This window comes from Electrona antarctica (genome assembly GCF_951216825.1).
Source record: "Electrona antarctica genome assembly, chromosome: 19".
Lineage (NCBI taxonomy): Eukaryota > Metazoa > Chordata > Actinopteri > Myctophiformes > Myctophidae > Electrona > Electrona antarctica.
Window position 1 is genome coordinate 7820597 of NC_136800.1, and position 24082 is coordinate 7844678.

At 44.1% G+C, this 24082-nt stretch overlaps 1 protein-coding gene across 3 annotated transcripts in view; it reads right to left on the reverse strand.

Moving 5' to 3' along the window:
- Positions 1-192: 192 nt before the first annotated feature.
- The window catches only part of LOC306912357 (adenylate cyclase type 1-like), a gene marked incomplete at its 5' end in the record, with an annotated part of 56725 nt that continues 32835 nt past the window's right edge, over positions 193-24082 (reverse strand). The window contains 15 exons of one of the 3 annotated variants that reach the window (XM_079488514.1): positions 193-1625; positions 4824-4948; positions 5453-5567; positions 5687-5785; positions 6490-6636; positions 7202-7318; positions 9651-9777; positions 11599-11867; positions 13694-13783; positions 14215-14299; positions 15016-15113; positions 15682-15891; positions 19537-19692; positions 23054-23195; positions 23831-23989. In XM_079488514.1, the coding sequence (XP_079344640.1) occupies positions 1206-1625; positions 4824-4948; positions 5453-5567; positions 5687-5785; positions 6490-6636; positions 7202-7318; positions 9651-9777; positions 11599-11867; positions 13694-13783; positions 14215-14299; positions 15016-15113; positions 15682-15891; positions 19537-19692; positions 23054-23195; positions 23831-23989 (2359 nt within the window). In that variant the 3' untranslated portion in view covers positions 193-1205. Of the gene's footprint in view, positions 1626-4823; positions 4949-5452; positions 5568-5686; positions 5786-6489; positions 6637-7132; positions 7319-9650; positions 9778-11598; positions 11868-13693; positions 13784-14214; positions 14300-15015; positions 15114-15681; positions 15892-19536; positions 19693-23053; positions 23196-23830; positions 23990-24082 lie in introns of all 3 variants that reach the window. The other 2 variants (XM_079488513.1, XM_079488512.1) reach the window with 2 other exon arrangements.

The following is a 24082-nucleotide window of genomic DNA, read 5'->3' on the forward strand; positions in this document are numbered from 1 at the left end:
ATTTGTATTGCTAAAATGTTAATATAAAAGTTTTTGCATTGTTTCTACAAGATTTTATTTATTTATTTTTGAAAATGGTAGATCTACAAGCTCAAAACTCACATCGTGTCGCCTTGTGAGCTTGTAGATTGTCTGTTTTCAAATACTGTAGCTGTGTAGCCTAGTCACTTCTTTTAGGCATGTATTCATAGATCTGGTTACTTAATTCTCTCGCAAGATCTGGCAACACTGGCTGTCAAGTGTACTGTAAACTCTAAAAACGTATACACTACTGAATACTGTACGTGTCCAAAAAAGCATTTTGCTGCCGGATAATTCTTTGAGTATAAAAAGTATTTTGTGCTATTTCGTTACAATTCCAAGATTCATACACACACAGTACACACATGCATGCTTACATAGACAAAAAGAAAGGTTTGTGATTTGTTTTTTTTCTTAGTTTTTCTTTTTTTTTCTTACACTGTAAATGATCCTTGGCATAATCAGAGAGGACATACAGAACAAAAACTGTAGCATGACCACCAGCGTTATTGTGAACATGATTTATAGCCTGATTTATACTTGGTTGCACCCTGGTGTAACGCACCAAACATAGCACGTCTTTCTACACGTGAGTTTGTAGATCAGCTATTTTCACAATGCAACTATGTATAAGTCAGGCATTACTGTGTGTGTGTGTGTGTGTGTGTGTGTGTGTGTGTGTGTGTGTGTGTGTGTGTGTGTGTGTGTGTGTGTGTGTGTGTGTGTGTGTGTGTGTGTGTGTGTGTGTGTGTGTGTGTGTGTGTGTGTGTGTGTGTGTGTGTGTGTGTGTGTGTGCGCGTGCGCGCACATCCCCTCTACTCGGAATGTGTACGTACAGGAGCAAAACCTTGAACAACCCAGATGGTTGATCTGATAGCCTGTCTCCTTCGTCCCAATGACATTCTGTGGTTGTGCCTCTAAAAAACGTGTGCATGTGGTTGAAGTTCCTTAATGGTCATAACACCAACATCGTCGTCCCACCATCCATGACTCATGAATTTCCATGTCCTGGAATGGGTTGTGCCTGGCGAGGTGCCAGCACTCACTGACCGCCAGACATGTGTCTGGATGTCCTGCCTGATTCCGTGGCCTCCAGCACAGCAGGGTCACTTTGCTTTCTTTTGTTTCCTTCCGCCAAAATCCAAGTTTGTAGTCGTGTTTTCCTCCCGGGGGGGGCGGTTCCCTTACACCGCCACGCCTGAGGTGGTCGCCACGACGTCCCCGAGCTCCACCTCGTTCTCCGACTCCTCCAGCTCCTCCCGCGCCGCCTTGCCCCAGGCGGGCACGTAGGATGAGGGCAGGCGAGTGGCTTGGTGGCTGCTGCTGCTGTTGATCTGGAGGGTGCTGCCGTGAGCAGCAGTCCCCAGGCTAGCCGGGGACGAGTTGCAGTCCATGGTCTGGAGGACGCTGGCTTTGCCACAGGAGTGGATCCTCCGCGCCAGGCTGACGGAGCGCATGACGGACGACGTGGTCGCCGTGCCCACGCCCGTGACCTTCCCTTCCAGGAAGTAGGTGAGCATCTCGCCCTTCCCCTTCACGCTGACCTTACCTCGACACACCAGGTCATAGTTGTTGTCCAGCAGCCGGTAGACCTCCTCTGTCACCTGAGAGGATACAAACACAAACACCTTTTTTTTTTACACTCAGGGCAATATTTTGGGGGCATTTATGAAATGGCGTGACTCGTGGTCAATGGCATGATGGGCGGGGCATGGCGAAAGACATTTGGTCTGGACTAGGGGTGGGTTCAATTAATCGGTGCCATGTCATCATTCCGACCTCTCAATATTCCGACCTCCCAAAATTTGCATGGTATGGTATGGTATGGTACAAAACACTGAAGTCCTTAAACCAGAAACCAAACCTCACAGAAAGCCACAGGTGATTTTTAACCCGCAGCTGACAATATATTTGTTAAAACATCTTAAATTGGTGGTCAAGGACTACATATTGAGGTTGTTGGCAATACCAAGCTCTAGTCTAGGGCAGAGATTAGAACCTTCTGCAAAGTCATAAACTGTGTTGATTAGGCAAAATATAATTGTCAATATTGTTGGTGGATTTAATTATGACCAATCAAATGATCATCTTCCATTACTAGTAATTGTGTAATGGTAATTTCCAGTGTCATGGAAGAAGCAATCTGGGAACCCATCGGCAAAAACGGCGCCCTCTGCTGTTTGTTAAGAAACATAATTTCTTCCACAATCAAATCGATGTCCTTGTGCAGGAGCTGCAGAGTCGTCAATAATACAAAGAGACACCGCAACCATTGTCAGATTACCCTCGGGAGAAAATGGATAATATCTCAGTCTGACACACTGTTCCTAGGAGAAGCGTTTCAGACAGACGGACATCTGCTCAGGGTCTGCTTCGGGTCTGTGTGGACACATAGCGGACCCTGGGCAGATGTCTGCCTAGGAGGTCCAGTATGCAACAGTATTGTGTCTGTGCTCTCTCTGTGCGTACCTGTCCATGTGAACTGTCCATGAGGAATGTTGTCTATAAAACAGGGCTGGTACACTCGGTGTATGCTCCCAGGACACTGAACTATGAGAGGCTAAATTCACAGACAGTCTGCTGGACTCTCCATCTGTGTACTAGATGTGTCTGACCCCTCCATTGTAAACACTGCATAAGCACCTTGACCCTTTGAAAGCGGGAAAGCATCTGTGTGTCATTTTAGATTTGAGCTATTATATATTATTTTTTTAAAGATATTTTTGGGGGCCGTTTTCGGGGAGTGACATGCAGCGAAGGTCGTCGGGATCGGGGTTCGAACCCGCGACGCCTTGTCAGACTAGCAGCCTAGGACTGGTACCCGGACCGCTAGGCCAGCCCGGGCCGATCTTTGCTATATTTTAACCACTATAAGCATTATGTCATACTTTGGCTATTCAACAATAGCAGATACACAAGCTCATATGAGCTTATGGATCTGCTATTTCGTTTTTTGAAAATTGGTGCAAATCCTTGAATATATATATTTTTTTAAAGCGAACATTTTTAACTCAAATCTTTGCTTCTGGCGGGTTCCTGGAACAAAATATGTTCAGATGGGGGTCGGCGGCCAAATACATAACATTTTGGGGGTCCTTGACATGAAAAGGTTTGGTGCACCACCATGTTTTTCAGAAAACTGTTAGAAGACATTTGTAGAATCGGCCTCATCAGGTCTTAATGGGTTAAAAAAACGGATCAATGATGTCTGGCGTTGAGCAGAAGGAACGTGGTAATGTGTGATAATCTATCTAGCTGACCAATCGTTAAGATTTGTATGAAGGAGAAACCAATATTATGCCTGCAGTTTTGTTGGATGCAAACATTTCACTATTGCCACGTGTCGGTTAGAATGCATGCAAAACATGCTAACATATGTTTTCCAGCTTGAGGTATTATTCATACCAAAGTGAAACGGACAAGCATAACATGTATAAACTGGTCTGTGTGATTTTGGAGACGACTTCTATCTGGGTCTCGCCTCCGGCAAATAAAATGTGCCGAAAATAGCGATGGACGAGCGGGTGGACGGCGCAAGTCGTGGTCCCTCTTCAACCCCAAATTGCAGTGAGCTGCAAACAACACAACCCCGGGCCCCTACTAACTGCACCTCTCCTCCCACACCGGCACACGGCGAGGCCCCAAAATACCAAATGCATTCAGGCAGGGAAAAACCTTCGCCTCTGGAAATTGTCAATGCACCCATTCGCTGCACGCCTCACGCCAATCTACCTATCCCAAAATAGGACCCTCTCATATAGTTAAAATAACACCAAATAGAATGCAATACTCGTCGTGGTATACAGTAAGACATCTATAATGCTATGTATTATTATCTTTGTACTTTTATTTTAATCAAAATCACACAAATAAACAGCATATATATCTATTAAAGCTGCTATAAGCAATAATATGTCAAACTTTTAATGACCTTTTTATTTTATTTTATTTTTATATTCATACAGCCAGCAATGGGTAAAACGCTTCCCAAAACAATTTAGTCTCTGTGACACATCTAGGGGCCACAATCTGCATTCAAAGATTTTCCTAGAAGCTTTGTCATTGGTCGATTTGCCTGTCTACTTCCTGATTGGTTACTCATTTTGAAGTCTTTAAAATGTTATATATATCATATTATTGCTTATAGCAGCTTTAATGCACCGAAAAACAGTAGAGAGTACTCTCTACTGCCCCATCTGGCGAACATAATTTGCTGTTCATATATTCAGTAAGGACTAGTAATATAAAAGAAGTTCTGCACAGTTGCAGTCTTATAAATGTACAATTTACTTGGCCCATTACTTCGATGCAAGTTTCTACTGTCATTGGGGCAAAAGTTTATTAAAAAAACAAAAACAAATCACACCCGTGTGAAGTGAGGGGCTCTCTGAGTCTTTTCATGATTCTGAATCCATTCCAAGCATTAGTTTTGCACAAAAAACACTCCTTGGGCTAAAACGGCCATTGCCACTTGCCCAAATGTGCTCAAATGGGCTGACCTCATCACATTTGTGATGACGGCTAAGGCCGTTTTTAGCCCAAGGAGTGTTTTTTTGTGTAAAACTAATGCTTGGAATGGATTCAGAATCATGAAAACCCCTAGTTTGACACGTCACATGCTACTGAAAGCAGAATGAATTTGAGGTAATTTTGCAGGTTGTTGATGGTGGCCATATGGATGTGGGGCTCTCATGAATTCTGCCTGCATTTTTGCAAGGTACATGGGGGCTCAATTTGTTTTTTAACCTTCATAGATGATAAATCCACTGAGAAACGGAATAGGCGTTTTTTTCTATCCATACCTGTATCTTTCCAGGGTTTCCAGTGCTGTCCATCCTGCTGGCCACATTGACCGTGTTGCCCCAGATGTCATACTGTGGTCTTCTGGCACCGATCACTCCTGCCACCACAGGGCCAACATTGATCCCTGCAGCACAACCACAGAGCCATGCGTTACTGGGGGGTCACCAATATGTACGTCGTACACGGACAAAATGTGTCCGTGGCAAAGACTTGGTCATGTCCGTGGCAAATATTAGATTTTCTGTTTTACACAGCTCTTATTTTGATCATAAGACCCAATTACTGTATGTCAATCTCAGAATATGTATAGCAATTATTTATTATGACACTATGGCACATTAAGAGTTCAACTAGTACAAGTGGTTCTGAAATATTTTATTTGCAAAGACCCTTGTAACTCTGAGTGTTCAAATGTAACCAAATGGACCCGTAAGGGTCTGTTTGGTTACATTTGAACACTCAGAGTTACAGACCTGTTATTCAGCCGGGCTATCTATTTGTGTTTCTGGTCATATTATTATTTTGTATGTCCGTGGCAAAATAATTATGTTGATAAAAATGTCCACCATAATAATATGTCATCTCTATTTACTCAGAATTGAGCAATAAGTTAGTAAGACATACATACCCACTCTCAAGACAAATTCATTGTATGACTGGTAGTTGATTTCATCCAGGACATCAAACATCTCAATGGCGTAGTCTGCTATTGTGCTCAGATGGTCATAAGTTGATTTTTTGTCCTTAAGGGCAGGAATTATATTATGTGTTAATTGATGTACGTATGACTTGTCTAAAATACATTAACAACAACACACGCACACACACACACACACACACACACACACACCACCATCTCTACCTTGGTACCAAGGGTGGGGACGAGACCCACTGCTGCCATGTATGTGCTGCCAATGGTCTTGATTTTCTCTATGTCTTTGTAGCACTTTTTATCCATGAGCTGCAAAGAACACAGAAGCATTGGATGAACTTGATGGACAATAGTTATAATTAATAATAGTATTTTTTTATTTCAGACCCGTGGGTCCATAAAAGACAGAATACAATATATAAAACAAAACCAAACCGATCACTCAAGAGCAAAATATTTAGGCAAATTCATTATAAAAAATATAGAGGCCTTTTCGGTAGGTCTGGTTAGAGCCTCTATGATGCTGTTCTCTGAAGCCAACACATAAAATTGTACAGCAAGTATCAAGTGTCTTAAAAGTGCATATTAATCATTTTGTGCGTGTGTGCGTGTGTGTGTGTCTATATGTCCATAACACTGATAGTGTACAAATGGAACCAAATGGACACTTACAGGTCCTTGGAATAAATAACCAAAATTACTCAAGTCATTATATATATCCGTTTGCTTCTTGTTTATTGTACCTTTAGTGGGGCTTTCTGTAGTCGTGTTTGCAGTCTCTAGTCATGGTGCGGTGGGGGAGAGGAGAGCGGGCTATAGTGTCCTATTGGCCGTATACGTATAGGGCTAGTCTCCCATTGGCTTAGAGGCCAGCCAATCACGAAAATCTCGCCACTACATCGTTACTAGACCACATGACTAGACTAGAAAGTCCGATCATTGATCAGCTCTGCAAGCTGATAAAACATTTTGAGAACCGTCGCTTTTTTTAAAGTGTTTTAAGTAACACTCACCTCATCAAAGTCGGCGATGATCTCGTTCAGGAGTCTCAGACACTCCACTCCCATGTTGTTGCCATCCAGCTCAATGTAGAAATCATTGAAGTTTGGTATGGAGGCAAACAAGACACCAACTTGTGCGTAGGACTGATAGTATAGATCCTGATAAAGGAAAGTAAAAAAAGGTTATCTGATCAATTAATTATTATGTGACTGTATTTAAGGATTATGTGTATATTATGGCAGTGGTTCTCAACCTGTGGGTCGGGACACCCCCAGATGACAAGTGACAATTTAATGACTTTCAAGATATTTTTAATGCCTCAAAAACGTACTTACTTTACTGCATCAAAAGTAATCAACAAACTATACTATAAAAACTGGTCAAACAATGACCAAATTGTCCAATAATATAAGAAAGGGGCAATAATTGTGAAAATAGCACATCTACGAGAGCTTGTATGATATGCTATTTTCACAATATTTATCAGCTGAACCGATCGATTCAAACTAAATGTAAAGCCTCAACTCCTATATTCCAAGTGCTTATCGGGGTGGGTTCAAATATTATTATTATTATTTGGGGCCGGGGATTAGGGAATATAAATAATGACATCTACTATTTAGAATGTCTTTTTTATAATGTCACCCACTGTTGTTGTCCATCTGTCTGTCTGTCTGTCTGTCTGTCTGTCTGTGTCTCAGTGTGTCCTACATGGGGACTCACCATGTTCCTGGGGTTGGACATGAGGAAGTGTTGAGCCACATGCGCTGGCAGGAGGTTGAAGAGAATCCTCCGGTTGTCCAGTTTCACCTTCTCCATGCCATCCCGCTCCTCTTCCGCCTGAGAGTACGTACACACACATGCACACGTGCGCACATGAACATGCACACGCACGCACGCACGCACGCACGCACGCACGCACGCACGCACGCACGCACGCACGCACGCACGCACGCACGCACGCACGCACGCACGCACGCACGCACGCACGCACGCACGCACGCACACACACACACACACACACACACACACACACACACACACACACACACACACACACACACACACACACACACACACACACACAGAAAATAATCTAGGCAGATCTACATTTTGTCCACATGGGGTCAGTCAAGCACCTGGCCATGGACAGACAGTAGGTAGTGCTGCAAGATTCTTGCTCAAATGTGAATCTCGATTTTCCTCCACAATAATTGAGATCACGATTTTCTTTTTTTCCCATGAAAATATTTGTCTTTAGTCTGTAGTTGCTGAACATTACTACATTTAAAATGTGGCAAAGTTGGCAAACTGCTGTGGCAGACAACATCAAAGAGCACTCGACTTAAACCTCTCTTAAAGTCTCTCTTGTAGCAAAAAACATAAGAGTATTAAACTAACTTTTTTGGATTAATTGTGCAGCACTAGCCGGTGGTTTCATCATGAAGCACTACTAGACCTGAGACACCAGATGTAGTTTCATCATGAAGCACTACTAGACCTGAGACACCAGATGTAGTTTCATCATGAAGCACTACTAGACCTGAGACACCAGATGTAGTTTCATCATGAAGCACTACTAGACCTGAGACACCAGATGTAGTTTCATCATGAAGCACTACTAGACCTGAGACACCAGATGTAGTTTCATCATGAAGCACTACTAGACCTGAGACACCAGATGTAGTTTCATCATGAAGCACTACTAGACCTGAGACACCAGATGTAGTTTCATCATGAAGCACTACTAGACCTGAGACACCAGATGTAGTTTCATCATGAAGCACTACTAGACCTGAGACACCAGATGTAGTTTCATCATGAAGCACTACTAGACCTGAGACACCAGATGTAGTTTCATCATGAAGCACTACTAGACCTGAGACACCAGATGTAGTTTCATCATGAAGCACTACTAGACCTGAGACACCAGATGTAGTTTCATCATGAAGCACTACTAGACCTGAGACACCAGATGTAGTTTCACCATGAAGCACTACTAGACCTGAGACACCAGATGTAGTTTCATCATGAAGCACTACTAGACCTGAGACACCAGATGTAGTTTCATCATGAAGCACTACTAGACCTGAGACACCAGATGTAGTTTCACCATGAAGCACTACTAGACCTGAGACACCAGATGTAGTTTCATCATGAAGCACTACTAGACCTGAGACACCAGATGTAGTTTCACCATGAAGCACTACTAGACCCGAGACACCAGATGTAGTTTCATCATGAAGCACTACTAGACCTGAGACACCAGATGTAGTTTCACCATGAAGCACTACTAGACCTGAGACACCAGATGTAGTTTCATCATGAAGCACTACTAGACCTGAGACACCAGATGTAGTTTCATCATGAAGCACTACTAGACCTGAGACACCAGATGTAGTTTCATCATGAAGCACTACTAGACCTGAGACACCAGATGTAGTTTCATCATGAAGCACTACTAGACCTGAGACACCAGATGTAGTTTCATCATGAAGCACTACTAGACCTGAGACACCAGATGTAGTTTCATCATGAAGCACTACTAGACCTGAGACACCAGATGTAGTTTCATCATGAAGCACTACTAGACCTGAGACACCAGATGTAGTTTCATCATGAAGCACTACTAGACCTGAGACACCAGATGTAGTTTCATCATGAAGCACTACTAGGCCTGAGACACCAGATGCTGCATCCATGTCAGCCATTCTCAACCTGATGTGGGCCACTGGCAGCGCATGATCATTTAAATTAACATGAATTAAAACAAAACAAAATTTGTAAAAGACAAAATATATCAAGGTTCTTTACAACTTTGAAAGATTCGTTTTCATTGTGATACCAATAAATTACTGGAACTTAATGTTAGTTCCATTGATCCTTGGCAGAAAAGAAAACCCACCCATCTGACCTACAGTATTTGCTACTTGTAGTCCATGTGGCAGTCCATAAATATAAACATTCCAACTCATAATAACCCAATAATCCGCTCATCGTAGCGGTCATTGCACAACGTAACATAGCTTATGTTAGTTAACCCATTAAGACCTGAGGTCCCCACCCCAACACACACACACACACACACACACACACACACACACACACACACACACACACACACACACACACACACACACACACACACACACACACACACACACTTTCTGACCTGCACAGCCCATAGGAAGTCCAAACGGAGCTTGAGGTCCAGCTGCCTGGAGTGGAGGGCCAGGGCGCTGGAGAACAGCAGCAGAGAGAGGATGGGCTCGTAGCCTCGGATGTGGAAGGACCCCCCACTGTGGATGAGACCAACACACACACACACACACACACACACACGTCAGCACCTCACATCACATCACTGGACCAGACCACACAGACAACCAAACGGGGGGGGGGTTTGAAGGACGATGGACCCCCCATGGAGCAAAGAAACAAGTGTGGCGTGAAACAAAAACGTCACGGCAATGCAGGAGTACGGGTAGCGCCGTGCCGTGAAAATAATTGAATTGGTTCCGTTCCAAGAAACCAAAATAATAAAATAATATTACGATTATGTCACTAATACAGGGGGGGGAATTTTCTTTATTTTCTTTTTGCTTTGAATGTGAGGGCTTAAAACGGTTTGACCTATAAGCAACATCTAACCCACGACTGGCATTAATATTAAAAACAAGTAAAATAATAAGTTATTTTACCTAAACGCACTTGAAGGCAATCTATTTCTGGGAGGAATATTTGCGATTTGACTAACATATAGTTAGTATACCGGCGTGAGCCCACACAGGCTTGTGATTCGGAGCTAATGAGAACGTGCGATGCTTCAAAGAGCGGAACATGGAAGAGTGTGTGGGCAGAGGACAAGCAAAGACTCCTCTGTGCATGTGTCTCATGTAAATGCCCTTGTTATGTGACTGCTGTTTATTTGTTCCATCTCCAGATCAAACAAAGAGCTAACCACATGCACACCTCAAGTAATTGAGTGACAGGCAACCATGCTATAAGTAGATTTTAGTTTAGTCTATCTATCTATCTATCTATCTATCTATCTATCTATCTATCTATCTAAAATCGTCTGGTATTTACTAAAAACTATGTAGGCCTACTAAAAACTAAACTAACTGAACTAAAACATTTCAGAAAAATATGACTAAATGGAATTTCATTTAAAGGAGCATTCAGTGATTTGGGTGATTTGGAAAACCACCCAGTCCGCCCTGGTAACAAAATGTGCACATGCACGCTCTACAGTGGGGGGAAGTGCAACAGGCCAACAGCATGTGCACCAAGGCCCGCCCCCACTCGATCATGATTGGAGGAAGGCCCCACTCATCCTGATTGGATGAAGGTTTTGCCACCCCACCAAAACTGAAACTAGGTTTTTGACCCCAGGGGCTCACTGGGGACAGGGAGGAACTCCTTATATGGTCAACACACTCTATAGTATGGAGGATTATCCAGAAAAAAAGAAAAAAGAAGTGATATTTGAATTAAGTCAAATCACTGAATATACCTTTAAAAGACTAATTAATTTAAAAAAAATCAACACTGGGCCCGGACCGCACCTAGGCTGCAACACGTGTCACGGGGTCGAATCCACCCGTTTCGAATGCTATCAACGCATTGAACGGGACAAAGTCACGTTTAATGAGAGCATTGAATGCTCTCAGTAGCTACTATACTACTGACCTACCAAGACTGTTTGGCAGCGAATACGCGCGTTGTTGTCAACTGTCTTTTTATGTTATAGGGTTATAATGTCGGACAACATGCATCGTCGCTGTCAAAACAGTAACCGTGATCAACGCACAGAATGCGGAACAATTTACACTGGGGGAGGAAGTGCACCAAGTGTGGAAGGGACGCTAAGTCACGCTTCCACTCAAGTGACTACTGGCCAATCACAGCTCATCTTTTCCGGGACTTATCAGACCAGAACATGCGCTCTGTGACGCACGCTCATGCTTCGCAAGGAATTTCGGGAAAATGTTGCCCTCCCTTGAGCACATACGTTCCAGAGCCAGAAGGGGCGCCTACCTTTATACATGTCTATGCGTGTCACACCCCGTCTCTCTCTCTCCCCCCATTCTTTGCCATGAACACTAGTGGTCTCTCACCCCGCGGCGGTCTTGCGATAGCTGCTGAGCTCCAGCACGGTGATGTAGAGCACGGCCAGCAGGAGCATGAGCGCCACCTTTGGCAGCCAGGAGACGCGCAGGAAAAGCGCCAGCGTGAGCGTGCCCACCACGCAGGACAGGAAGGCGTAGCGGGCGCCGTCGCATGGCAGCTCGGCCATGGTGCGGTTGACCCCGCCCCCCGCCACGTCCAGGATGACTATGGTGGATTTGTTGGCACTGCCCGCCCACAGCCAGGGCATGCAGCCCACCTACAGGGGGCAGCATAGAGCACAGAGGAGGACAGCTTTAGGCAAGGCCTTGACTTTATGCTTATGTTGTTGTTAGTTCGTTTTTTGTCGCTGTTATTATGGTTATTGACCTTCTTAACACCTTAAAGGACGACTTCACCACTTTTCCACCTGTCTTCATATACGGTAATATTACCGTATATTGGAAGATAGGTTGAAAAGTGGTGAAGTCGTCCTTTTAGACCTGAGGCTGATTCTACAAAATGTCTTCCAAAAAACGTATATTGCTATATCAGTGGTTCTCAAACGTTATATGTCAAGGATTCCCAAATATTTGGCTGCGGCGGACCCCCATCCCCAAAATATTTTGTTCCAGGGACAGACGCCCAAAATGTTTTAAAAATATCTTATTAAATATGTATTTATATAAGATTTTGAATAGCTAAAATCAAAAATGACACATTTATGTGGTTAAAGACAAAATGCTGCTGTCCCTCAGACTGTTGGCCCTTTTAGCGTCTACACTGCTAGCTTACCATACCTTACCTTAGGAAGGAGTAGGGGGCCCGCAGGCCGGAGCATTCTCACATTCTAACACAGCCTGAAAACCCCACTCTGGCAGCCAACTCGGTAGCGTGCCTCGTCCGTTACAAGCTTCAAATCCACACCTCCTGGGTTAGAATCACGCTGCCACCACTATTTTTCCAACAACCGCGACTAGTTTGTTTGGCCGATAAACTATAGTTTTAGTCCGCGACGGAGGGGCGCCGTCTCTCGCAAACTTGAGCCACGAGAAACACCACCTCTCTTTGGCGAGTTGCCGTGTCGAACCGTTGCGGTTCGACACGGCCGACTCAGCCGACTCAGCCCCGTTCGAGTTGCAACCCGATAAGCACAGAATAGTAAATTATTATCCTTCCATGGCAATGCCTTGGAGCAACATTTCTCACCACGGAGCAAAGCCGGGCAGTGCTGACACATGAATAGAGGCACAGAAGGGGGCGTCGCCAATTGTGTGTGATTCTGGGGAGGAAAAGTAAGGTCACATCTAGACTAAAAGTGTAGATTGTCTCCAATCTACACAGTAAAATCCTTAATTTAAGTCTGAGTGCAAAAGAGCCCATTTGGTTCCTACTTCCTAACTATCAATCCTTTAGCCTGGGGATCCTCCGAACCCACAACAATCCATGCTGCCTATGTTACAGTAATGAGACAGCTTATGCAGCCATACTGTATGTCCTAAAAGATGTTTCCTAACCACTAATCAGTAAGCTTCCTTGCAAATGAGATGGAGCCCTTAATGAAATTACCTGGTAGACTAGTGTTTACAGTGAAAACCTAATGATGGCACATCACTGAATACATTTGGTCCAGGCTGAACCACATGCTCATCACCAGACGCCAAAATTGGACTCTTTCAAGTCTGCACTGAAGAGACACTTGTTCCCTCAGGATTTTTGGCTATTTTTCTAATTGTAAAACATCCTTGGGTTTTTCAAAAAGCACTGTACAAATTAGGTTATTATCAGTATAGTTATTATTAATAAGTATTATTAATAATGCTGAATTCGGGGCGCCCGCTGGCCAAGTGGTACAGGCGCATGCCACATATAGGTTTTGGCCTGACAGCGCGTCACGTGTTCGAGTCCCGTTCATGACGACCTTTGCTGCGTGTCTCTCCCCTTCTCTCTCTCCCTCTTTCCTGTCTATCTTATTGATATACTATCAATAAAGGCAGAAAAGCCAAAAACTAAAATCTTTAAATAATGCTGCATTGTAGACAGTTTGCAAAGTATCATGCAGCATGATAAAGTTGAGCTTTTATTGGGCTTTGTGAGTGTACTTACCACACAGGCCTGGGCCACGGCGTAGATTAAGAGCACTATGAGTAATGACAGAACAGTACGGATCTGAATGGTCAGGCACCCTGGAAAACACTGAGAGAGAGAGAGAGAGAGAGAGAGAGAGAGATAGGCAGGTCCTGAGGTGAGTAGAAATAAGTGCGGAGGAGGCAAGCTTACCAAGCAGAATGTAAATCTGTAAAAGGCACAAAACTTAATAACTGACGTGGTCAGGAACCCATGAGGACGTTAGCCTCAGCAAAGCTGAAAATAATGGATCTTTATCATCTATATTTGAAGTTTAAATGCATAACAAGTGAGAAAGAGCACGGATTACAGGCCCCGTAAATATACATTCTAGTAGTTTTCGCTCTCTCAGCAGAAACCATACTCAGTATACATTATATAGGCTACTGTCATAGCAAGAGCTAAAGTGAACTTGCCAGCTCTGGTTCAACAATATAGATATCATAAGTTATTGATTGAGTATGTGCAAACACTAACCAAAGAATTGAGAAAGTATTTACCTGTATTCTAGTGATATGGAGGTACATAATACAAGCTACAAGGAAACACACGCAGAAGACCAGGAGGATCAGCACCACTTTACCCCTGAGAGACAAACAGAAACAAGGAGGAAAATGAGGATTAGCAGGTGACAGTGACAAGAAAGTGGTTCTTACACATTTTCATGTAAAGGACCCCCAAAGTCATGGGCATGGGAAGTGGGGTGCTGAGGGCATATTAGACTTTTGAGGCCTTCAGGCAGATGCTACATATACACACACACACACACACACACACACACACACACACACACACACACACACACACACACACACACACACACACACACACACACACACACACACACATAAATATATCTATTACAACAATAATGTATTTAATTTTTTGTAATATGGCTGTCTGTTGCTTAGGTAGTAGGAACCTTTGTAACAGGTACTGCGTGACACAGGAACCTGTTAATGGTTGCACCTTGAGCTGGAGAGGGAGTTGCAAACTCATTGAATAAACTATTGCCCGGTTGGATTAATGAATGGGGAAAGGGAGGGACTTTCTCCCAAATACAGGTAAGACATGCATTATTGTTTATTACTGGTGCTGCTTCTGCCGCCGTGCAGAAATGGGGTGTTAAAATGTGTGGTTGTCGCATGTCATTGGCTGTCTATAGCCTCTGTGATTTGCATAATACACAGGCTGTGTCAGGCTCTTTCATTTCCAATACAAGTAAGTAAGTGAAACTGTAAAATCCAAGAAGCAGAGAGAGAGAGAGATATCTTGTGTTTTTGTGACATTTCCATACATACTGTGGTATGAGGAGAAGGTAGACAAGGCCAAACAAGGCAGCTAGGACCAGAGAAAGGACCACCGCATTGGTGAAGTTCTCATCGGGAACCTGGTGATACTATATGGAAAGAAGGAGAGATGACATGTGGAAGAAGAAAGAAACCACCCCAGATCCAGTCACACACATTTGACACTTCAAACGTATTTCTTTTAACTAGATCGGTGCCCGTTGGGCACTGGCCTACTTGGAACGATGCAAGTTGGAAATGCATGCCCCACCCATTATTATGTATATGTCCCTTTTATGCCCATATATGGAGTTCCTTGTCAGGCATGCCGGAATATGGAGTCTATGCAGATGTCAGAAACAATTTGTGATGTCAGAACAGGCCAGCTCCATATATGGACCCTGGGCAGGGGCCCTGTCCAGAGCCCGGGCAGAGGCCTTTTGTGGCAGTTCTGGACAACCGTGGGTCCGACTTGACACAGGGCACTGCACTCCCTGTGGGGGTGTGGAACGTGTGTGTCGAATTTGAAGTGAGTGGGGCGAACGGTTCTCGAGTTACGTGGATTACAGCCGTACACGTGTACGTACAGAGACATGGTGCATTTATAGATAGATAGATAGATAGATAGATAGATAGATAGATAGATATATGATCATTGTGTGCTGCAGTCGTCCTCACCCTCTGCTCGCGCTCAGGGCACTTGTACATGAGCGTGACGAAGTTGAGGTTGGCCGTGTCGGACTCCGTCTGCCGGGCCTCGATCAGCCGGCCGATGTAGCGGTTGACCCGCGTCCTGGGGCTGGTCTGGGGTGCCTGGTTTCCCTGGTGGTGCGGGTGGTTGTGACGGGTCGTCCTCAGCTTCTCCGGAGCTATGCGCATGGCCCTCCGCTGACGGTTTAGGTGGTGGTGGTGGGGATTGTGATAAATAGTGAGTCTGTTTGTCGAACTGTACAGTCAGGGGCCGGCCGTGAACGTGCAGACCGCACCGTTCACTGAGTAAGTATAGAGCGATGAGTGTAATCACATTAACGGCGAGAGTTGATGATCGGGGAGTCAACAGCAACAAACAATGGCAGCTGATTATACATTCAAATCATGACATATAAGCCCCCACACTTAGCTTCATTACTGAAGGCACCCCACTGTGTCTTCTAAGTGCGTTTTGGGAAGGCAGTGGAGCATGGCCGATGAGGCGGAGTCGACACCTATAGTGTGTGTGTGTGTGTGTGTGCCTTTGTGTGTGCGCGCGTGCGTGCACGTGAAGTAGGCCTACGTGCACATCAGAGCGATAAGAGTAAGAGAAAGCTATGACAACTCTGTTCACTTCATGGGGCCAGTCCAATGGTGGCTCTTCTACATAGACTTCTATTGGCGAATATGACAAACGAGATACATGAACCAGCGTGACCGGGCTGTTTTCTGCCCCCTCAATGTCGTAACTCTGTCTCACTCTATGGCTCTGGTGCACATACGAGTGAATGAGCAGAATGAAGGTGATGAGACAGCTCAGAGACCATCGGTGTCACAGCTGGGGTGGGGTTGCTGGCCAGGGGTGTGCGGGGGGGCGGGTGGTTGAGCGAGCAGATAGGGATGGATGAGCATGAGTGAGCATGATAGAACATCAACAAGTATATGCCTTGACCCAACCAAAGTTCTGCTTTTTGTTCATTCACTTTCTTTCTTTCTTTCTTTCTTTCTTTCTTTCTTTCTTTCTTTCCCCACTGAATATTTTAGAAAAATCCTGAAAGTGATTTAGAAGGCATTTTGTAGAATTGGCGTCAGGCGTCTTAATGGGTTAATTGTTCTTTTCATCATCTTTTGGCCTGAGGAGGACGTCTCTGTAGTTCACATGTGGTTGACAGCGTGTCAGTGTGAACGTCACCTCAGACAGCGTGACAATGTGACATTACCTTTCTGTGGAAGGTGTTGTTCCAATCCGCTTTGTCTATTTTCCACCTTTCTGTTTTACGCCATGCTGCCTATACAAGTTCCCACTGGGATTAGTTAGATACAACTACAAGCCCATCTCATGAGATAAATGAAACTACTGTCAGTAGTAATATATGGATGGAAGATATGATATGATAGATACAAGCTGTTTAACTAGTGAGCGCACTTTTGAGATGCATACATTAACACCCACAGGTACAAACACAGCACAGGCGCACGCACGCACGCACGCACGCACGCACGCACGCACGCACGCACACACGGACGCACGCACGCAGTACACATTGATCACACAGCACATACACCTGGTGTCCTGGTCAGCTGGATTAAACTAGAATTGTACAGCTGCCGATCCACAGGATTGCTTTTCTTTCCGCTGACACAAAGTCAAATAAGCTCGTTGACTGTTTGACAGATTATCAACATCAGTGAGGTGAGGAACTATAGAACATCAATCTGTTTGGGACAACAACACACTGAAGGGTTTAGATACCAGTGGGTTTCAACCTTTTTCATAGCGAGGCCCATTATTTATTTGGAATTTGAGCCACCGACCACCATTCGATGAGATTTAGCCTCTCAGACCCAAAACTAAAGAATATTTTGTTGTTGTTGTTGGATACAATTCAATGCTGTATTGATGTGGTACCATAAGTTGAGACAAGAAGCAAACGATGAAAATAACAATTCTTCTACATTCTATAATTGTGTAGACTGACTTCTTGTAAATTAAGTAATGCAGATGTTTAACAATAATTTAACTCTTGAGAGCATGAAATGAAACGAAATTTGGTTCATTTTACGTTCTCAAGATTTAAAGATCTATGAGGGTCCATTTGGTTAAGTTACCAACTCTCCATCATTTAGAACCTCCTCACATCACATCACATCACATCACATACTAAAGGCTAATTTATATTTCATCACACAGCTGTGTGCAACTGAACAAGGCATATGGTAGTAATTGGTCTAATTTATGCCCGAAACACTCCCATGACTAAAGGGGCTTAAGTTTGGCCACCAGGGGCATTCTTTTCTCCGGCTGAAAACACCAAGGCGCTCGCCTGAAAATGCTTCCAACCGCCACTGTTGAAAATATTATACTCTGCATGGGCAAGCAGATTAAAACGCCACACAAGGGCAAAATAAACGCTCCACGCCTCGTCAAACTGCTGTTCAAAAACCGTGGCACTCCCATTGAAAACAATTATTCAGAAACGACCCCTTTGTGCCTATACTGTAAAGCACCACGCTTTGCACCCGGGCCAGATAATGTGCCTTTTAACCTGCGGAAATTGTAGGTGTTGAACTCCCAACACATTTATGTCCTATGTTTTATGCACTACCGTTTAAATAGGGCCTTATAGTGTCCAATTATACAGTAGCATAACCTTCCAGTCCAATATTTAGCCACGCCGGCTGGACAAGACCTACGCTGTAGAGTATCATTTTTCTGGGTGGAAGTTACGGGAAGTTACCGCTCAAGGAAATGACGTTGACGCTGTACAAATCAGTTTAGAACTTTAGATTATCCGTGAATGAAACGTGATTGGTCGAAAAAAATATCGTATCCGGGGGAAATACATCTGACGGATGTTCCGGCCCGACACTTCCGCCAATACACCCTCTGCCTTAGGTTGTGACCAGGCTTTTCTCTTCGCAGATAACGAGTAAGGCTGGGACAGAGGCTAATCTTTAGCAAACAATAGTAATGTTACAATGTGTGCAGTTTGTGAACAAAGTCTCATCACAACGCAGTTTTCAGTGAAAAATCAGCAGGAATAATTCAGATGGCATTGTCTGCTTGTGGGAGTCTGTAATTGGCCAAATGGAAATAACGGTCTTTATAAATAATTCACCTGATAAATAGTTTATCAACTTTGATTTAGCCTTCACACTCTTTGTGAGTTTTATGACTTTCACTTAACCATGCATCTCGTTGTGAAACTTGCCATGAGCCATCTTCATTTATGGCTGGGGACGGGCGGGGTAGTTCTGTTTTGTCATATCATGCACCTAGTGGTGGTAGCACGCACGCACGCACGCACGCGCACACACACGCACACACGCAGACATACAGTACCTACATACATACTGTACACACACACAGACAAACCCGGTTCCAAGGCTTGACCTTTGGTCACACCAAAAGTGTAGACAAAGCCCAAATTAGCCAAACACTACCTTACATCCTACTGTATAAGGGCAGTATACAGTAGCTAACTGAACTGAAGAGGACTTAGTGAAATGACATACATGAAGTCTACACACTTGTTTTTCTCTGTCTGTTTGAGTCACATTACAGACAAACAGTGGTGGAAAGTAACTAAGTTCATTTACTTAAGTACTGTACTTAGGTATTTGTAATTTACTTGAGTATTTTGATACTAATACGTGTACTTTTACTCAAGTACATTTTTTATTCCAGACTTTTACCTGTAACAGAGCATTTCTACATTGCCGTATTGATACTTTTACTTAAGTAAAACAAAATGTGTGAGTACATTTTCCACCACTGCAGACAAACACAACAGAGACACTCACAACACATGGACTGGCATGCACGTATGCGCATGCACGTACCTTGTCTCCATCCTCACAGTTCATGACATTGGAGAAAGGGATCTCAGCCTTGAACATCTTCCTGCAGTGCATGAGCTGCACCAGTAAGTAGCACACGGTTTTGAACTTCATCTTTTTGGCAGGCTTTATATCCGAGAGAATCAATCCTGGGAATATCTATCAAACAGACAAGCAATGAGAACAGGGGTTTTAGACTGAATGGATCTCAACAACACAGCTGTAGGAGTATTATTGGCTTTGCATGCTTCAGTGCAGGCAATGGATACAACTCGACTTACACTGAAAAGAAATGGAAAGAATTATGACAATTCAAAGTATTCGCCCCTTTGTTTACTAATGAGTACATCCCATGCTAAAAGGGAATTGTTAAATCCCGTGTAGTCATTGTCCACAATTCAATAAAGTAAATAGTTTACAATGTGTGTGCATGCACGGGGGTAATATGCACGTAGGCTGAATCATGGCATATTGTAGAAAACAATATATTGATTGTCAGGCTGAATGCAGGAATGAAATTAAGCAAGTAGTTGAAATAAAACAATCTCTAAAGATATTCGCTTTAGCACTCTCCACTCTGCTACCCTCAAGTATATTTAGCATATGTTTGATCGATTGATTGATTGATTGATTGATTGATTGATTTTGATTGATTTTAAACAAAGTGAAGCATGTTCTAGCAAATTAGGCAATGTGAATATTATATTTTTCATTAATTTCTCCATATCTTAGTTATTGTGCTGAAGTGTAGGGGAATACGTACATGACTACCACAAAACCAGAAGAGAGCAGTACGAATCAATCATGCACAAAGTCCATTATAGAGAACACACAAACAGTCTATTTATAAAATCGAGAGTATTGAAATTTGAACATATCGTGAAGCTACAAACTTTATGAATTATGTTTAGGGCAAAAAGCAAAACATTGCCAGTTCATTTACAACAGCTATTCAAATCCAGTTCAGAAAGTGGGGATAGTAGGAGGAAATTTGACTTTAAACATAAGTTTGAGACTGATGTGTCCTTCCATAACAGGACCACTCAGAGACTGATGTGTCCTTCGATAACAGGACCACTCCAAGACTGATGTGTCCTTCGATAACAGGAATCAAAGACTGATGTGTCCTTCGATAACAGGAATCAAAGACTGATGTGTCCTTCGATAACAGGAATCCCAATATGGAATTCTCTGGGTGACGACTTAAAGGGTTGTACAAATATTTGTCAATTTCGTTTTTTGTTTTATAAAAAAATTATATTTAGGCAATATGAAGACGACGAATAGGATAGGATATAACCTGTCATTTCAATGACAAGTGTCATTGCTCAATTAACTTCTTGCTTGTTTTGTTTTGTTTTTTTGCTTTTTGTTTTGTTTGGATTTGTACAGTATGCGCCAATCATCAAGTCTATTTTTAAGTGAAAAGGAAGAGAATAAATTCTTATAAATACCTGCCGTATTTATAAGAATGTATTCTTCCTGCTCCTTTTGGCCCATGGGTGTATCAGACAAAGGAATTATGAAATATAAATGAATTGTTATCTGATATGATTTGTACTGTACTGTGATTGATTGAAAACTAGTCAGAAATGTAAACGTGGTTGCTAAAGTGCATTTCCACCTACGTATAATTTGTCCTCTGCCATCCTAACTATGGCAGCAGTTAGGTGTCTTGATAAGGGACCCTGGACCACTGACCTGATTCCAGACAGCCCCTACCCACTCGGCAGAGTTATTTTATGTGATTCCAGACAGCCCCTACCCACTCGGCAGAGCTATTTTATGTGATTCCAGACAGCCCCTACCCACTCGGCAGAGCTATTTTATGTGATTCCAGACAGCCCCTACCCACTCGGCAGAGCTATTTTATGTGATTCCAGGCAGACCCTACCCACTCGGCAGAGTTATTTTATGTGATTCCAGGCAGCCCCTACCCACTCGGCAGAGTTATTTTATGTGGGCGTATACAACAACCATGGATTGCCTTTAGCAATTAATTAATAATTAAAGCCACCACACAGCTGAGCGGATGCCCCATCTCTCTTTGAGCGATGTCTTTGATGAAGACATCGGCTCCATTAAGAGGATTAGCCAACTCTTCCGGCATATCAAAGGCTCAAATGAGGACACAAAACCTATATGATTATATTGCATGATGTGAAATCTGCCACAGTGTAATAATAATATGGCTAGAGTTAAACATTTGACAAGAGGAGGAGGAGATGTAGCTTAAATCCAGGTCGAGAGGAGAGGAGAGGAGAGGAGAGGAGAGGAGAGGAGAGGAGAGGAGAGGAGAGGAAAGGACTGATAGTGAGAGAACACTGAAATCCCCTCTCCAGCTGCTCCTGGCACATCTGGTGGAGATAGCCTGTAATGAAAGACAGAAGACTGGGAGGCCCTATATTTATGAAAGTGTGTGTGTGTGTGTGTGTGTGTGTGTGTGTGTGTGTGTGTGTGTGTGTGTGTGTGTGTGTGTGTGTGTGTGTGTGTGTGTGTGTGTGTGTGTGTGTGTGTGTGTGTGTGTGTGTGTGTGTGTGTGTGTGTGTGTGTGTGTGTGTGTGTGTGTGTTGTGGTGTGGTGTGTGTGTGTGTACACACGTACTGTACGCAAATGCGCACGTACACAAATACAACTGTGTGTCCAAGCTAGTATCTGTATGCTCGCAACCCCGTGCAGATCTAAGCTGATGGATGCCGTGAGCCGTTTATTACCCCCCCCCCTCACCCCAGTCCAGTACATCACATCACAGGCTGCATCTGAACAGCAAGCAAATGAGAGAGAGAGAGAGAGAGAGACCTTGACTGTGTGACATTAGGGGCCTCAGCCCCTAACTTTCACCACACAGCATTTCTATTCTAAGGTCAGCCAGATCCGGCATTACAATAGGACAACAATAGGCACAAGGTCAACACTGTTCAGTGGGACTTTTGTTTAAGCTAGCGCTAGCCTCAGACTTACCGGATAGGCCCATTAACACGGATTAGCGCTGCTCCTAGGGGAAATTGAGCCAACGTACACACATGTGCACGTGTGTACGATGTATAAGGTGCGGCAGTGGCATGGTAGCATTCAAGTATTGCCAAGGTGGTCTGATAAGGAGGTTGATCTATGAGGATATTGCGGCTACAATGTCAGCAGACATTAGCAGGGTCTCGAGCTGTCCCACATTGCCCCTTCAGTCCTTTGACAACATACTAATGCTAAAAAAAGAAATAGGTAAACATTGCATTTCTAGCGCACATTTCTCCAAAGCACTTTACAATGTGTTCATCCATTCACACAGTGCCGTTGCAAGGCACCGACCTGCTTAGCGAGAGCAGTTAGAGATTGATTCGGTGCCTTGCTCAAGGACACTTTGACATGAAGCCAGGAGTATAGCCGGGGACCCACCCGGGAACCTTCCGACTCCAAGGCGGCCGCTCTACCTCCCGAGCCACTGTCGCAGCGCCCCGACAAGAACAGATACACCGCTGTGCACTCCCGTGCCTCGGCAGCACAAACCCATACGGCGCAGTACCTTCCGTCGGTGAGATGGCACTATGAAGAAGGTCTCGATGTCATGCTTTTGCAGAAAGGCATGTCTCTCGTGGCCGTTTCCGGGCTCCACCTCGTAGTCTCCGTTCAAGCACTCGAGGGTGGATTTGGTGATGTGGACTTTGCTGTGGGGGAAGGCAGAGGAGAGATGAAGAAATGGTGGTGGCGGTCGTCGTGGCCAATAATCAATTAAGTCAGAGCCAATCATCACATGGCACACATAGTAAAATAATCGCCATTTGGTAAACATTTACATTCTCTGAGTTGAATTAACACGCAGTTTCTACTGAGCAGTTAATCAGATGACCCACCTAACCAGAACTAAAGATCTGAAGAGTGCGTTAAGAGAATAGCCGGTCCTACGGTTTACGTAGGCAAGTGATATAGGGCGCGTTCGGAAATAGCGCACTGTGCAATGCAAACTAATATGCGAGTGCGCTCCCAGTGCGCATTTCCGAACGCACCCATAATGTTCAATTGAAAGAAGGAAGTGCCAGCCCTCAATGAATGTCCTTTTCATGTTTTATTACCTCTGACGAGCCAACGTCGACGAGCCAACGGACACGTTTCGGCCAGGTAGGCTTTCCTCAGCGTTGTGTGCTGGAACTTCCTTTTTTCAATTGTGATATAATGTCAAAACTTAAAAAACAACCTCCTAAGGGTGTTTCTGTGATGTACAAGTATAATGACAAATCATCACAGAGCGAGAGATGGCTGGTGAGATGTACTGTACGTATGGTTACATTATAGCACTACTGACCCCGGTAGGCCTCCTGCCTCCATCACATTGGCCAGCGTCACGTCGTTGGACCACACGTCGTACTGCCATTTCCTCAGACCCAGGACGCCACACAGCACCCGGCCCGTGTGCAGGCCTACGCGCATGTTCAGGTTGACCTCTGTGGCCTCGGCAACCGACCTGCGGGACAATGACACACTGATTAGAACATGTGTGTGCCTGTATGTGCACACGCGGCATGATGTATGCAACATTAATGGTTGTGGCTGGCTG